The sequence below is a fragment of the Lepidothrix coronata genome, unplaced genomic scaffold, assembly GCF_001604755.1.
Source record: "Lepidothrix coronata isolate B3197 unplaced genomic scaffold, Lepidothrix_coronata-1.0 Scaffold34, whole genome shotgun sequence".
NCBI classification, from domain to species: Eukaryota; Metazoa; Chordata; class Aves; order Passeriformes; family Pipridae; genus Lepidothrix; species Lepidothrix coronata.
In genome coordinates this window covers 6,250,210-6,267,895 of record NW_016690214.1, presented here as the reverse complement: position 1 = coordinate 6,267,895, position 17,686 = coordinate 6,250,210, and the positions used below count along the sequence as shown (strand labels likewise).

The 17,686-nt window shown below is 46.1% G+C and overlaps 1 protein-coding gene across 1 annotated transcript in view; it reads right to left on the bottom strand.

Moving 5' to 3' along the window:
* Positions 1–9,141, bottom strand: part of TMEM94 (transmembrane protein 94) — a 48,615-nt gene extending 39,474 nt beyond the window's left edge. The window contains exons 1-2 of the mRNA XM_017811887.1: positions 9,100–9,141; positions 904–1,031 (exon numbers count right to left, since the gene is read on the bottom strand). Coding sequence (XP_017667376.1) covers positions 904–927 — 24 coding nt within the window. The 5' untranslated portion in view covers positions 928–1,031; positions 9,100–9,141. The remainder of the gene's footprint in view (positions 1–903; positions 1,032–9,099) is intronic.
* Positions 9,142–17,686: the final 8,545 nt, after the last annotated feature.

Genomic DNA, 17,686 nt, shown 5'->3' with positions numbered 1-17,686 from the left:
CAGCCCATGATGTCACTAACAAGAGAATAATTAGATAACCATCCTCACTGGAATGTTACCTCCGTAGTAATACAGCAATTTGATACAAAAAATAACATGGTTCAAACACATCCTCTGAGCACAGCAGCACCAAGAGGGTCGGGCAGGAGTGAGCCCAGGCCTTCCTGGTCCAGCACAGCTCAGAACAGACACCCAGCAAAGAAGCAGTGAGTGGGCAAGTGCTAGGGCTGATGTGGAAAACTGACCTTTTAAAGTCACTGACACTGCTGTAGTACCTTTTAGAGCTGATCTGAGTTTAGGTGATTCCCTAACAGGTACTTTGCACTAATGAACAAAACACTCCTTGCTGCTGGAAGCACCATGAACAAAACAGCAAGGAAGGGATGCAAAGAGAAAAACAGACACCCACCAGACTAAAGCTCATGGTGTGGTGGGGAGAGGGACACCAAAGAGGAAAACCAAGAATGTTCTCTCACCAGAGCCAGCTGAGACCCCAAGTTACCACCAGAAAAACTGGACTCAGATAATTTTATTGCCTCAGTTTATTTAAAAAATCTTCTCAGTGAATTCAGCCCCTCAAATAAAGCTGAGCTGAGTGTCCAGGGGAATGGAGCCCTACCTTAGAGCTCAAGAAAAACACAGCAGGTGTGACAGTGCACACCTCACCTGTGTTGTTCCACTGTGGTGCCTCAGTCCCAGCCCGCAAAGCATTCCCCTGCTGATACAAGCACGTCCATCCTGAGGGATGTGAAGGTGACAGAACTCTCAGCTTTGATACTAACCACAGATTAATATGAAACCATACAACAACAATGCCAAATGGGGAGTCTTGACCCAAAATAATGAAAGACAATTGAAAGGACTCTCATTTAAGTCAGGTGTGACCCTTATAAGGAAACCTACCTGACACTTCTCCTTGAGGTCCATGGCTGTGCAGTTCTGTGAGCATGTCCAGCAGAAGGGGGACTGCTCCTCAGGGGAGAATGTCTCCTACGCAGAGAAGAGCTTGGCTACATTTACCACATCACCATCTGTGGAAACAGAAGGGGAAGCAGTCAGTCAGTCTCCCACATCGCTTCCTTTAGGACAAGAAAGTGATGGAATTCACAACATTCAAATTACAGGATTGGTCTCTAAAAGAAGGAAAACCAGGGAGCTGAAAGTGCTTCTAATAGTACATCAACCCACCCCATACTCAGAACTGACCTCAGTAGCTTAAGTCTGCCCAAAAACTGGCATCAGTTTTTGTGTATCAGTAGGTGAATTAAGATCCCTGCAGTGCAGAGTAAGAGTATTATTGCAGCCTTGACAGGCTTTTGGGCAAGCCTCCAAGAAAAAAGCTGACAGAGCACTGGATTCCACCAGGTGTTGGAGCATGCTGTCACCCAGGGCTATTTGTCTTGTTACCCTTATCTACCAGGAGCTTTGTCCAGCTAATCTCTAATGGAGCCAGCAGTAATGATACTCCCCTTTGCTGAACAACACATCCAACCTTTGACAAGGCTCTGCTGCTGGGCTGAGCATGGATCTGACCACCAATGAGTAGGCTAGAAATCCTAAAAACAACTCCAGATGACCAGGGATCTTTTCTCTTTGTAGCAAAACTGAGACTCTAACAGAACTGAGGTAGGAAGCAGCTCTGGAATTTCTTCTAGCTCATCCTCCCCTTTATCTCCCATAGCACAAATTTGTTCTCCTGCCACATATGCAAAATGCCTTTTCTGGTCAAAACAAATGACCTGTGTGCATTGCTCTAGAGGATTCTCTTGCATATAAACACAATGAGAGATTGTAAGATTATGCTATGATTGTCTTGGGAAAGTCTTTTTATTGGTTAGCAACTCCTGGTTCTAATTTTTAATATCATACACAAGGTCAGGGCTTGGACACAGACTTCTCCTAAATCCAAACAAACAAGGAAGCAGCTAGATATGCAAATCAACCCAAACCACCCACACATCTCCCAGATACAACAGGATTGGCCTTTGCCAGCTGGGATTTACTACCCTGGTCTATACCACACAGTCTTCTTCAAAGAAGGCAGATTCTGCAGATCCCATCCTTGTGGCAGTCACAGCACAGCTCTCCACAATTCCACATCATTTCAAGGGAAACAAAAGGCATCCAAAGCTTATTCAGAAAGTCACTCTCCCACTCTGCAGAGTTAGATTTCGGAATTTCCTCTCCTGCAGGCAAGTCCTGCACCTGCATTCCTGGAAGGAGCAGACATTCAGCATTCAGAGTGCTGGTTATCAAAGCCCTGCCTGCAGTACCACAACCAGCACCTGCAAGTGCCATTTTTTGGCTGCCAGGCCGGCTGGCACAAGCCACCAGTCTGGACTCTGCCCTGCTTTTCTGTTCTGTGACCCTTCCAATGTGCACACACCGAGGGAATGAAGTTATTTGCAGTCACTTCATATCCCTGCCAGTCCAATTAGCAACTGCAAAGAGAGGATCAGACAAAGTTACTGAAGAGAAGCTCACAAAGAGCTGCCAGCAAAGGGTAGGGAGTGGGAAGGAGGAAAATGTAATTCTGTGTGTTTGCACACAGCAGCTTAGAGCCTCTGCCTTTAACTTGAGAGTGACTTCAGTATAAGGGAAGGGAAGGCAAGAGGAGATGATTTTAAGGAGAAAATGGTCACTAACAACAAAAGGGCTAAGAAATAAATCCATGATTATTCTTCTTACTCCCCTGCAACAGAGGATTTATTAGTAGAACTACTAAAGACTTAGGTACTGTGCTCTCACTCGTTCAAACAAAGCTAATTCCCTGAAATTCTCTCTGGATCTGGACTTCAAAAGCACAGTTATCTGTGACACTACTGGGTAACTGGGAAGCCAAAGTCACAAAAGGAGAACAAGAAAAAACATCCTGGACTCTTTGTGCCCATCCTGTGGAGCCCAGATCATCAGCTGGGGTGGGCTGGAGGGCAGGGGGCTGTGCAGGGAGGCACTGAGCAGGAGGCAGGATTTCTGCACTGCCCTCAGTGACATTCTGGTTCAGGCAGCAAACTGAAATGTGATCCTGAATGCAAAACACGCCATTCCTTAGAGTTCAAGGCACATCATCAGCATGCTTGGGAATGCCACCCTGAAGTCCTTCAGTGCTAGGAAGCAGGAAACACAGCAAGGGTGTTAAAAAAGATGAAAGACTGGTTGGAAGAGTGAATATTCCTTATTTAGAGAAATTCTAAAAGCTGTTATAATGGACAATACAACAAAAGCTTGTGAAAATAATCAGTGGTGCCTGCAGCACTGCTTCATCACCATACATGCTCAGGGCTTCTCCAAAATTTTAACAAACTGACCTGAAGCCCAGAAGCAGCTTGTTTTTTCTCACATCCCCAATTTAAGGTACCAGCAATGGTTAGATTGTAGACATTTCACACAGAGAAAGCAAGAAGACAAGTCATTCTGGTACCAGTCTGGATACACAAAACGAGGAGAATCTTTCATTTTTCAAATTTACAATGGGTTTTCATTTAAAACCAAGAGTTCCAAACACAGCTAATCCCAGTAGGTTGGGATATCTTAGTGTCAGGATAACTGAAGCCAAGAGCAAAGACAGGCTACAATGATAAACCAACCTCTCTCAATTTCTGCACCTGGACTGGCACTGGAGCCATATAAAATGTGATTTGTGTGCTTGGTTTCAAATGTAGAATTTATCAAAATAAAACGTCTGCAAGAATTATGCCCTTCCAACTAAAAACCTCACATGCATTACAGAGGTCTTGCAAACACTCAGAAAACAGTTTCACACAATGAAACTGAAGCAACTAATAAATTCTGGGGGCAGTCTGTAGATCTATGGAGTTGGGCATCCATTCAGTCCAGCCCCTACAAGGTCCTTGTGTGCTCCCCTCCCAGACTCCTCTGTTTCAGGGACTCCTGTAATTCCCACCTCCAGACGTGTCTCTCCATCATCCCTGCCCTGCTGCAGGGACTCACCACCCTCTGCACCCATCCTGGGAGTTTTGTGCACTACTATTCCACACTGGAATATCTGCCTCCCTCTGCCCTCCCTGTTCTTATCTCTCTTCTGTCTGCCCAGGCAATTAGTCAGTCGACATGTTACACTCTGCAGGACAGAAATGAAGTGGGGCTGCTTTGCTGGAACATGTTAGAGGGCGTCAAGTATTCAGACAATCAGAGATGCCTGAAGCTGTGGTTGCTCTAATCAGACACCACAGACTCCCAGTGCAGCCAGTTTACCCCTTCCACTTTCCCAGCACACTCCATCCTCCTTGGGATTTTCATGCCTAGGGCAGTTTGTGAAACCTGGAAATGGCTGGATGTGGTGTTCAGGTGTCATCATGTTGCATTCAGCCTGAGAAATATTTCCAAATCATTGGGTAACAGTGAAACCAAACACGGGGTTCACCAAACAATCCAGTGCATATATCCCTACCAGCAAGCCAATTGCCTGGAAGTCCTGTATGCCAAACTCAGCCAGTGCTAGCCCATATCTGTGGGGAGAGGTCTGCAATCCACTTTAGAGTATCTCTATTTTATAAGAGTTAATGAGTTCACTGCCTGGGTTGCCATGTGTATCTGATACCCAGACCTTTTCAAATCAGAAAATACATTTCCATCCCCACAAACTCATTTCTGTTTGGAAGTGCCCTGAATAACTCTTGTAGCTGGATCTGAGTATCAACAAGTGTTTGAAACATCCCTCTGAATAGCAGAAGCAGAACTTTACAAGAGTCCATTCCCCCTTTTCTTCACCTAATCATCTTTTGAATAATACTGTCTTACACAGGTAGTGCATTTATATAGGTAAAAATATTATGGTTCAGATTCTCCTTTGAAATCCAAGGATTTCAAACCACAATAACTCAACCAAACCTCACAACATCAGTATGAGGTATCAGTGTTGAAATTTAATAAGAAACTATACAGCATGATATATTACTTACAGAACTTACAAAACAACTAGCAAACAGAAAAATCAGATAATTATAGAATCTATAGACACTTGGAAATAAAATGTGTTTCAGAAGCTGCTGTCTTTAGGGAGAGAAATAAATCAACCTAATGATACTGTTTTCCCTAAAGTGTTCAATCACTGATTCTTTCATGTTATTTACTGAAAGGTCCCAACACAGATTAGTCTATGAAAAATGATGGGGAGTGTGAACATTTCTTGCTGCCAAAAGTGAATTCCTCAAGAACAGAAGCCTGATCTGTCACCAAGAATAGAAACACGGGGGAACAGATAATAACCAAAAAAAGCAGCTGCCTTGGAGAAAATGGCTTCGATTTGGGCTGATTGTTTTGACATCAGCAGAACCATACGGTCTCCTACTCATGAGGGGCTGATGTCTGCCTGATAATTTGCAACAAAGGCACATTTGCTGAGCTTCCAAAGGTGCATCAAGTGATACTGTCAATTGCTTTGAGACCCACTGAGAGCACAGAATAATTACAGCAAGGGAGCTGGCAGCCACACTTCTTGGCTTCAGTATGTGCTTGTGAAAAAAAAATTGGGCCAGCTAAACATTCTCTGCCTCGATAACCCCAGACTGCAGACAGGGATATCCATATCTGCTTAAGGGGGAGACTGTGAAGTAAATGTATTAGTATCCGTGAAGTGAGATCTTCTCAATTTGTGTTGTATATGTGCTAAGTATTATCAACTCAGCAGCAATCAAATATCTCATTTGAGCCTGGCTGGGAAGAATCAGGAGCTGATTTCACAGAGGCTCTGCTTCCCTTCCTAAAGTCAGAAGATTCGGAGAGAGATCTGTTCTACATTGAATCGGGAACAGGACTAAACTTGAAATGAACTTAAAAGTTTGTCTTCAACTTACAAGTGTGCCTTTTGGAGGTGAAATTATTCTTTGTTTTAACCTTACTTGCTGAGAGCTTTCCAATAAAAAAAAATCTCTGACTCCTTCCTTCTTTCTTCAGCACATTCAGGACTTGCACATTGGACTGTTTCAAAAGACAGTTGTGGCTTAAAATGAAACCTGAGCAACAAAGAGGGAGAAGGGAGTAAGGAATGACTTTGGAACACTCAGAAGAGTCAGACCTTCAGTTTACTTGCAAGATTAAGATTGGTCAAACAAGATGTTCCACAATCGAAAGAACACTTTTATTTTTGTTTTAATTTTGTTCTGGTGAGTTGAGAAGCAACTGATCAAAAGAAATATGATCAAAAGAATGATCAAACTAGTTTAGTCTACCATACTGTTTCCACGGGGGCTGATACTGTTTCAAATTAAGGTACTGTAAATCTGAAAAATATTTGCTGTGTTCATATTTCCTCACTTGGTTAAGAAAAGAAAAGAGTGTTTGGGAATTAAAGGATCACTTTATTTTTTCTGCTTCAGGTACCGCCTGCCACAGAAAGACAGAGCATGTGGAGAGTCTGGATCAAAGTGAAAAATGCAACAAAAGGCACAATTCTGAAAGGTGTAAGAGCCCCTCCAGCTCCCACAGAAGGATGAGACATCATCTGTATTGAAGCACCACGTCTTGAATGACAACTAGAAAATTTTACAGCAAATCTATGGATGAATTCACTGCAAAAGTGACAGCTGTCATTCATCATCAGGCATTGGTTATTATGGTAACCAGGATTGTATAACTACCTCCGTTTAAAAAGGAATAATCCTGAAATCCTAGAAAACCACAAAAAGGCAGTGGCCCAAAATAAAATAAAAAAGCTTGTGCTGTATTTATAGGAATTTCTAGCAAACCATTTTTTGCTGATGTACACTGACTGACAGATAAAAGTGCTGCTTTTTCTCTCCATTCCAGTTTATAAATAAGGGTGTTGTATGGATAGTTGACAGCAAATCTAGGAAAAAAAACCCAAAACATTCTTACACCAGCATTTGCCATTTGGAGATATTTAACAAACATCATGCCATGGGAAGGTGTTTTCTGGGAGTTCCCCAGAGCAGGCCCAGCACCTGAAGGCCATTAAGATCAAGCTCATACCTTCATTCAAAGCACAGCACAGCCCTTCTGTAGAAAAGGCACTGAGCAGTTCAGCAGATTGTGTATTTTGTTACTCTCACAACAAGCCCCATGAAAGTTTTATGATGAACACGTGTAGGATGAACAGTGTCTAGAAATAGGGCAGTGAGCTGCCTCACTCTACTGGGAAACAGCAGCTCCTTAAGAACTTGTCTCCACTATTCACTCATGAGCATTCCAGAGATCCAAAGTGCCCTGTTTAGTGTACAAACTGTCCCATGCACTATCACAGATGTCAACCCCTCCCACCCCAAGCAAACGCTGCTCCCACAGCTCTGGGTGCAGGATGATGCTGCCCAAGCCCAGGACACTCTCTTTGGCCCAATCCTACAGAAGGATTTGTCTTTTGGCCAATCCCTGTGGCCCCTGGCCCTGCTCCCACCCAGCCACAGGGAGATATAAACCCTCCCAACCCACCTCTTCCTAACTTGGCCTGAGCTTCTGCCTGGGGCAGGCAGGTCTCTGAGTGTTGTGGTGGCTTCCAGCACCTAGTTTGGGTAGGACTGAGAGAGGACTCTCAGAGGCACAGAGACATAAACAGAGCTACAATGTGAAGATTAGAGGACGAAGGTTTGTTTTTTTGGTTCCAATTGAGCAGCAATATTGATTTGTTTTGTGACTGAGGCTAAAAGCACTAATATCTTAATCCTCTCATCAGGTAAAAAATGTTGGCGAGGTGTTTATTTAAGAGGCCTGGTTAAGAAGAGTATTATGTAAATTTTTTTGTATGCTTGAGTAAAAGACAGGAGAGAAATATAAACCACTCTTCTAAAGAACAAAATATATCTTGCATAAAATCAGCGTCGTGTAGCTATTTTTATGTATGCCTACAGTAAGTAGGCTTCTTGGAAAGTAAATTTAGTTTGCTTGCTAGGTTATTCACATTTTGCTATATCTCAGCAAGCCCTGTAGTTTAATGCAGTACAGCAGCTGTTGAGTAACAGTTTGTTTATACAGAAACCCACATTTCTAAGTAACCTAAAGTGTTTCACAGAGCTTGTGTACTACTATGCTATTGTACCTCATTGTGTATGAGTTTAACCAGGAACTCTACAATTGTTGGGGGAAATAATATGATTTTGGACAAGCATGCCTTAGTAGCCTCCTTTTCTCAGAAAGTGTGAAAATATCTATCACTTGGTAGCTGCCTCAGGAAGATGGATGCGTGCATATGCTCTCTGCTGCTATCTTGGTAACTTTTTAGACTGATAAGACAAACTTAAAGAAACTCTTCTGTCCCACAAAATTTACTGTGAAAACTCAGTGAGATTTAAATGGGTAACTAAAACACTGTCTGCTCCTGCCCGTGGATTTTTTCCTTCCTCTCTACCAATCTTCTGGGTAGATCATATCATCTAAGACAAACTTCTCGTGCTTTATGTATTTTTAACTGGGATTCGTTAGGCTTTTCCTTATCAATAATGGCCCGTGTTACCCTGATAGGAGAAAGCTCCCGAACAGCAGACGAGCAGAACCCAAGAACTATATGGATCTTTTGGAAGCAGAACAGGTGGACGTCTGGGGACAAAACCCAAGCGTGTCACGAACTTCTGGTCATCAAAACACTGCCAGGAGATAGGTGCAGGGGTGAAACAACCGGCTGAGCGGGGGCTGCTCTCCCGGCTGTCAGCGGGGTCTGGACAAACCCTGGTGGATTAGCCAGAATTTGGGACCGGACACTAAATCTTGACGCGGTGGGTGAAAGTGCAGCTGCTCCGAGCGCTCCCGCAGCTCTCGGGCACCCCCGGGAACCCCCCGGCCTGGCTGCCCGCTGCCCCCGGGGGATGCTCCGAGCCCGCTACGAGCCGGAGCCTGTCCCGCAGCTGCGTGATCCGAGCCGCCAACACGTGTTTGCAGCGCCCTTTTTTTTTTCCTTTTTTTTTTTTTTTTTTTTTTTTTTTTTTTTTTTTTTTTTAATTTCCTCTCCTTCCTAAGCTGTTTGGTAACGCTCCAGCGCAGTGCGGGGGAATGGGGCCGCGGGGCTGCGGGACCGCCGCCGGCTCCGCCTCCGGGCCTCCTCCCGCCACGGTAGCCGAGATGAGGGCTCCCCGGCCGCGCTCCCCGGCGGGCCGGAGCCCGGCCCTGCCCCGCCGCCCGGCCCGTACTCACCCGCCGCGCCGGGCGCTGCCGGCGGGGCCGCTCGCCCGCCGCGCCGCCGGGGCCGCCATCACGGTCACTGGCAGGCGGGACGCCCCGGTCCGGGGGACCCGCGGGGGCGCTTCGGGGCCGCCGCAAGAAGCCGGTGCCTGGTTGGTGCGAGCCCGCGCGGAGCCCGCACGCCGCGCCGTGATTGGCTCGGAGCGGGTGGCGCGCGAAGCCGAGCACCCGCCCTGGCGGCAGGTCGGGGCAAGCCGTGAGGGGAGCGCGGGCGGGACGGGCGGCAGCGCTGAGGGGGTGGCGGGCGAGGCGGTGACCCCTGGCAAGGGGCACCCTGAGGCGGCCGTGGGGGGTCGGGGGACGGTGCTCGGGGGCAGCGAAGTGACTTTGGGCGGGGGACGCGAGAGGGCATGGGGAGAGAGCCCCAGAGCGGCGCGTTCCCCGAGGCTCCGTCCCCTTGGCGATGGCGGGCCGCGGTGGGTGCCCCAGGGAAGGGGGCGAGGGAGAAGGGGGATCCCTTTGCAGGCGCTGTGCTGCCACAGGAGGAAGTGACACCCGCAAGAGGAGGGTGACACCTGCAGATCTCCCTCTGAAAAGCCACTTTTGCCGTGGAGAACTAGCAGACTGGCAGTCTGGGGTGAGCCGTGAGGTGCAGGAACGCGCTGGGTGCCAGGGCACAGGAAACCTTGGCAGGAGCGAGCACACAAACCTACCGAGCCGATAATCTGTCATGAAATCTAAGCCTCTGCAGGATCTGGAAAGGAAGCCGGAGGCGTGAGGCAGAGATGTCCCACTGCTGTGCCTCTGCACGCAGAGGTTTGGGCTTCTCTTCTTTGACTGGGTAAACTTAAAAGACGAGTGTCCCTTAGTTTTACCTCCTTCCGTGTTCCTTCAATTCATTGTGGAGCTTGTATTTATTATCCCAGGTTGCGATGTGACAGTTCCCATGTGAGATACCTTGTTAAAAAAGCTCATATTCATTAGCAGGCTAAACTACAGATGCTAAAGGCTGGTGCAGTTGTCTGCAATTTTATGGCAATCAGTTGTACAAAGAGCTTAAGCTCTGTGCTGCTTTCCCTGCAGATGCAATTTAGAACAAGAATGTAGCATTTTAGGAGTGAACTCTGCACTGCTTTGGGACAGTTTACTTTAACAGTGTCTGGTTACACACAGTGCAGGATTCTACAGGTGTGATTTTAGCTCTTTTAAAAGCAATCTAAATTTTGGTGAGGAAAATGAAGACCATGGAATTCCTGGTTTTCCTGAGCTTGTTACCCAGAACAATTCCCTAGAATCAGTTAAAAAAAAAAAAAAAAAGACACATAAAACTTGAGTGACACTGAAAGGGGCTTTGGTGTCTTAGAAGAAAATAAAATGGTAGGTTTGGGGAATTTATGGTGTAGTTTAGAGACAGTACAAGGAAGGGGAAGGAGATAAACGTGCAACTGGAATTGTAATAACATAAAATCATGAGTTGTGCTTAGTGTTGCACAAGCATTTCCGTAGTTCCTCTTTGGATTGTTCCACCCCAGTAAAATCTACTGAATTACTAGAAGGTTTTAAAGGTTAGAGTAAAGATACATTTGGAACAGAGCTCTGGAGTCTGGATAATCTTGCCTCTGACACTGATTCCCTGTGGGTCTTCAACAAGCCCCTAATAAACCCTGTTTTCACTCACAGGTGCACTGCCTATAGAATTTCTGTCAATGAAATGTGCAGTTACAGGGGCTCAGCAGCTGGAGCTTTAACCTGTTTGTGCCTTTATTTCCTCCTTGGTAAATCTGATCTAACCGCTCACCTCAGTGCTTTAGGGACTTTGTGTTTGCATCTTGGGATTAAGTGAAAAAACGTTTTCAAAATGCATTATTACAGGGCTGGTTGGAGGAGCAGAAACACTCTTGGATTGGACAGTGTTGCTACAGATTCAGAAATATGACAGGTATCCAGAGAGCGTTTTTCCCATGTATTCTAATACTGGATGCCAAAGGGGAAACTCAGAAAGGCAGGTGATGTGGAGTACTCAAGAGGCACTAAACTGGTAGGATTTTATGGATCTGTGCTGTAAAGACCTGTTTTATAAAATTCTGTCTTACGTTGTCATCATCCTCTCTATCTTTTAATGTTACAGAATTGTGAATGAATGGTCTACAAGTAAACAAGGTCATATTAGTTTTGGGTGCTTATAGTAATATAATATTCTGGTATGGAAAGTGCAGCTCAATCAATTTTGCCTGCAGATAAGAATTGCTTCCCATCCTTACTTCAAAACAGCTATTTAAACTATTCCTCGAGTGCTTTTCTCCTCTCACATCCTTATATTTCTTGGAACTGTTTCACCGTGTGTAAAGGCCTCCTGTATCACTTCGGCAGGAGGTGAGCTTACAGAAACGAAGCAGCTACTGCAGGCCTGTGGGGACGGTCTGAAAGAGCTTAATTTTATGATCCCTGTCTCAGCGCAGGGATCCGCCGTCTCCTCCTGGGGCCACAACATATGGGCAGGGACGGGCTGGCTTTGCAGTGAGCTTCCGCCTCGGAGCGGCTGGTGGTGCCCGACGGATCCGGGGGAACTATTTGACCTCCCTGCATGTGCCTTTCAGTCAGCCCTCGTCAGCGTGGCTGCTGCGGGTAGAGCAGACATGAACGTCTCAGTAGGACCACTTTAAATCAGGTATTGTATGCAAAAAACCAAAATCTTTCTTTGCCTCTTTCTTTCTGTCTTTCTTTCTTTTTTTTTTTTAGTTAAGCTCTCCGACAACACGTTGAAGTTGCATTTTAATATTTGAGGAGTAGCATTTCTGAATAGTAGTGCAAAGTAATATAATTAAATCGGCCAGAAAATCCTGTATTGTTTAAAACAGGCAGGTGCTGTTTGTCTGATTCCCCTACCCCTTTGCACATTTTTGACAGATGCTAAGAAATTACCGTATTTCTAATGTGTGTAATGATAAGAGGAATTAAAAGGGGAAGATTGATACAAAAGCTGAATCTTGAAAATTAAAAGCAGTAGTTGAGTTGACCAACACCTTTACCAAAGCTGAATGAAGGTAGTATTTCATTTTAGCTGAATTATATTACTTCCCAGCTCCTGTGTATTGCTTAATAAATGGGCTGCACATAATTCAATGTCTAATTATAAAAAATAAGTGAGAAGAGATATTCCTCAAAAGAGAGAGATTCTGCCTTTTAGTAATAAACAGCATCTGCTTTGTTTTGCTCCAAACTGAAAGGTAATTGAACTGACAATTCCAAGCTGTCCTGAAAATGATGGAGTACTGAACTGGGAGTAGGAAGAAAGCAGAAGCCCTTTTGTACTAAAGAAAGGGCAGATGACACACTGTAGTTGGATCTGCTTCTCTTTTACAGATTTCTTTCAGAGCTTAAGCAGCTCTGGATGACCCCAGCCAAGTGATTTTATTGTTTCATTTCTTAATGGCTATTGCAGGTCCCAGGTAGAGCAGCTTTTCCTACATAGTCATTTTTGTAATAATCTTGTCCTTTCTTTGTGTCCATAGAAACACGTGTGGCATGGAAGGGAATCTGCTTTTATTACTGAGCTTTAGTGTAAGACTCATGGGTGGGTTTGGTTTGGACCTTTGTTCTGCTAGTTTTCAGGCTAAGTTAAGTTTCTTGTCTCCTGGTCTACAAAAGCCAGAACAGCCCCTGTTTGTCACATGGTGATTAAGCTGCTTCACAAGTGCTCCTGAGATCTGTAACGAGTAAAACTGTGAGGCTGCTTTGGCAGATCAGCTGTTCTGTCTGGGTCACAAGCACCCAACACTTATTTACTGCACTCGGGCAGATTCACAGAGACAGTTGTGATAACAGTTCAGTGTGTGTGAGAAGTCAGGGCAGAGCACTGGGAGGGTTTCAGCTGGCTGATGGTTACAGCAAGGCTCAGAAGTTAAAAGCTATCAATTCTCTTCCAATGCTGTGTGATTAGTTATTGTATGGCTTTGGGCAAGCCCTCTATGCCTCTGTTTCCCTGTTTGAAGAATATGGATATTTGTATGTTTTATGTGTATAAATCTGTTATCTGTTATTATACATCTATCCCTTTGATATTGTTGCCTTTAGTGCTAACACAAAGCTGCAAAACAAAATGAAATAAGTAGCCAATATAGAGCAAAGTAGTCACCCAATCCCTTCACAATCCTGCTCTCTCAAGAACAGACACAGAAAACACTTTGGACAGGTTTTTTTTCCTTAGCTTTGCTGTCTGATTCCCTAATTAGTCCTGTCACACAATGTTCCAAATATGGAGATGTGAGGAAATCCTATAGATCAGAAACCTAGATCTTGAATTAAGGTTTTAGAGAAACTCCAGTAATACCAGTGAAGTCTTGTAGACTCCCTGAAAAGCTTGCTTGGTGCCTGTTTTAATACACAGTGACAAAGGAAGTGAATTTGTTGCCCATTCTGTAAGTGGCACCTGTTCCATGTGGCCTGACTTGAGAACATCAGTGTTAGGTTTTTTTCAAGGTATTTAGCATCTTCCTAGAGCAGGTCATAATTGTTGCTCTTTGGTTGCATCAGGCATGTTTGGTGAAGCAACTTCCACTCCAAGACAGACCCAAATATCCAGTAAAAGGAATACTTTTGGATTATATGGATAATGGCCATGATTTGGTTATTACAGAGGCCAACATGGGTTGATATGAGAAGAAAAAGGCAAGAAGATAATGCTCATGCAACAAATATCAACAGCCCCATCCCCTCCTTGCTGTGCCTGCATTCCTGGCATTCCCCCGTTTGCCGCACCCACTGTGTTCCCCACATCCAGGCAGAGGTGTAGAGCCAGGCAGTCCCTGCACAGCTGCCAGAACAGCCTGGTGGCAGTAAATCTTCAGTTTGGAGGAGAATTGCTCAGGGCCTGTCTACATCTCTCCTACATTGCCCGTGGCTGATTGTCTGAATTGTTTTCCAGGGGAGGAGGCTTTGTGTCCTGGTTCATGTCCAGGCTGTTTAGATACAACTTATACACAACACACACGGTGTTGTGGTATCTGAGCTGAAGCAGTACGATGCAGAATCACAGCGTGAAAGTTTGAGCATCTTCAGAGGTGCTGAGCCAGGCAGGGGTTTGCTTTAAAAAAAAGTTACTACAGTTCTTTGAGAGCAGGAAATGCGTCAGAGGAAGAAAGGTGCACGTTAGCCATGTATTTTATTACAATTATTGTGCCAGATGCTGTTAAAAAAAAACATTGCAACACAAAGTTCCTTAAATTGTCAGTAGTGTATTGTAGTTTGTGGTGATCACAGATCCTCATCTCTGAGAAGGGGCTTAGGAACACGGTATTAACATGAATATTCCAAGCAGCACTTTTAAACCTTGAGTGGCTGCTCACTACATTTTAACAAATATCCCTCTGATCTATTTGATAGCAAAACCCATACATTTATTTCCCCAGAGTGCTCTGAGAAGTTTAAAAAGGTATGCAAAAGAAATGTCAGACACCGAGATATTTCTTACTTTCTTAAAATACTCAGAGCTAATCTTGGATTATATTTTATCACCACAAGCTGTCATAGAAAATTCAAGCTATTCTTAGACTACAAAAAAAAAACCATTTGAAATTGATCCTTTAGGAAAACAATGTCTCTGTTGCCTTTTTCACCCTTGCTCACAGCTATGTCAGGATTTTGGCTTTTGCTGTAGGTAAAGCTGCACAGTAAGTTGTGTGTTTTTCTAAAGCATTGTTTGCAAGCTGGGAGAACGACCTACGTGGTTTGCAAGCAAGTAGATCTCAGCAGCTCCTCAGTCAGGAGTATCTTTCTGCAATATTCTGATCTCTGCTATCTCTGAAATTTGTTGCTTGTTTGATTTTCTAGGACTGCCCTTTTACAGTCAGGCAGCTGCAGCCCCATAAAGTAGCTGTCATTCAACTGGCAGCTGTTGGCCATAGCTGGCTTTGCAACCCCAGCTAAAAGTAGCTCCTCTAACTTTTCTGTAAGTTAAATAACGTCTCAGAAGGCTTACTGAGAACTTCTGAATCCCCATTTTGAGGTCATACATGAAACCAGAGATTCTGTAGGGCTGTTCTAGGAACAAGTACCGGGGACTTGAGGGATCTTGGAATCTAGCTCGGATTTCACCAGTCTTTTTGTCACCTTTCTGTATTCTCAGAAAGAATGTCTGAAACATTTGTAACATCCTCAACTCCTAAAGCTCCTTTTCTCCACCCTTTCCAATTTTTGAATGAAGTATTGGGAGAATTCACACTTCCCCCAATAACCAAATCTGGGAATAAGTTAAATCCCTGTAAGTACAGTGCTATGAGGATGAGAAAATGGTCTTGCTAAGGGTTTAAACCATACATTTAATCCCAGGAATCTTCCTTAAACTGCTTAAGCATTTAGAATGGGAATGTTAGCGGGGAATGTTTGCAGAACATGGTTTGTAAGCCAAATTGCATGAGGTTGTGGTATATTTTCTGATCTTACTTTAGTCTTGGTGTGGATGTAACTACCTTTGGTCTCTAGAGCCACAGGAAAGCTTTTTTATTCAGTGGCTTTATCAGGGGATTGAGGCCTGATGTTTACCTGAGACACTGCTTTACTGTATGTTGTAATTAGAGTGTTTTCAAGCCAAAAGAATGTCAGGAGGGTCACCCAGGCAAACCCTGGCATTAGTCACCTGTGCAATGTGAATTTTGCCCTCTGTGCACCTTGTAATTGCAGTGTGTGATCACAGTGTTTATTCCTGCAGCACGGGCGCCGTAATCACTGCTCGTGAGGGGTGGCAGGTGTCAAATAATGGCTCTACGGGGTGTGTTGTTTGCTCTGAGCTTGGGGAGCAGCTCCACACCCTTCAGTGCCAGCTGGACAAGCTCGGCTGTATTGCTGGAATGGGAGTTTTCCCTGGTAGTTACAGGAGCTTCTCAACTGCTTTGTCTTTGCTGTCTCTGTGGTGTGGGACGTTCCCTGTCTGACAGAAAAGTGGAGACACTGATAAACTGGGCAAATATTTTGCACAAAGCTGGGGTGGTTTCACCTCTGGAAACCTGTGCTCGTGGCCTTCTCCCCGGGGTGTTAACAGAGCCTCGACAGCAGAATCACAGAATCAGTTAGGTTGGAAAAGACCTCTGAGACCATCGAGTCCAACCTGTGACCCAACACCACCTCGTCATACAGACCATGGCACCGAGTGCCACGTCCAGTCTGCCCTTAAGCATCTCCAGGGACGAGGACTCCACCACCATCCTGGGCAGCCCCTTCTACTGTCTAACAACTCTTTCTGTGAAGAGATTCCTCCTCGTGTCCAACCTAACCCTCCCCAGGTGCAGCTTAAGCCTGTGTCCTTCCGTCCTGCCGCTGGTTGCCCGGGAGGAGAGCCCGGCCCCCGCCTGGCTGCCACCTCTTTTCGGGTCTATTGCACGGCCCGCGCCGCTCAGATCTGCTATAGCTCCTCTCCCCTCCGCGCCGGCTCCTCCAGCAGTCCCGTAATTCCCGGTCATTCCCGGTGACTCCCGCGGCTGGGGCGGGGCAGCCCTGGACGCGCACGCGCGGGGCGTGCCCGCACGCGGGGCGGGGGCGCGCAGGCGCCGGCGGCGCGGAGGGCGCTGACAGGGCGGCTCTCGCGAGAGCTGCGGCGGGGCCGGCGGCGCGGCGGGCGGGGGGGCCGGGCCGGGCAGGAGCGGCGGCTGAGGCGGCGCTGGAGCGGCGGCCGGGCCGGGCCGCGCGGGGCCGGGCAGGCGGCGGGAACGCCCAGCGCTGCGCGGTGAGTGCGGCGGGCCGGGCACGCGGCCCTCAGCGCCCGCCGTGCTTGGGTGGGGAGGGGCGGCGGGGGGGGCGCACACGCCGAGCCCCCGGTGCCGCGGCCTGTGCTCCGCGCTGGGAGCCGCCTCAGCGCCGGCCCCGCGACCCTGGGCCTCTGCTACCCCTGGGGATGGAATAAGGTCTGGGCTGTGTTGTGTGCTCGGCGGGAGCCCCAGCTCATGTACCGCTCCGTGCTGGGGACCGCCGGGCCGGGGCTCATTTTGGGGCTTTTTCCTCTGCTGTGGAGTGTGCTTTGCTCGTGGTTCTTGGGGCTTATCTTTATTATGCCCTACAGAGCGCTCCCTAACTTTGCGCCGCTCCCAGAGGTTAAAAGGCTGAGCACCATGTAGGCTGAATAACACCCCTACCTTTGTGTCTCTAAACGCCTTTCGGGTCGTGCTTCAGACGCGAGTTTCTGTGATGGAGAAGGACGTGTTTCTCGTAGCCTCTTCCTTCTTTTCTGAGCTTCCTGCCTGACGTTCAGTGTTGGTTTTGTGGGGGTAAGGTTCGACTTACCAATATAATTTCAAATGATCTCTGAAGACAGTGATGCAGTCTTGTTAACTCCCACAACATCTGACTCAGACATCTCTTTTATAACCTAAAGAGAAAACTGTTCTGTAGCACAGCTAATAATTGTGAGAGCAATTCATAGATACAGTGCTTAGGGAAGTTAATTCCTTGTTTTAAAACTCAGTAAATGCCTGAGGTCAAGGGACAAAATCTGAAGGATCACAGATGGTTAATCTTCAAACACGGTGTTGTTTGTAATCCATTTCTATGCAAACTTTGGATATTGAGAATTCATATCAAAAAAAGACCTTTCAGTTATTATCATCTCTTA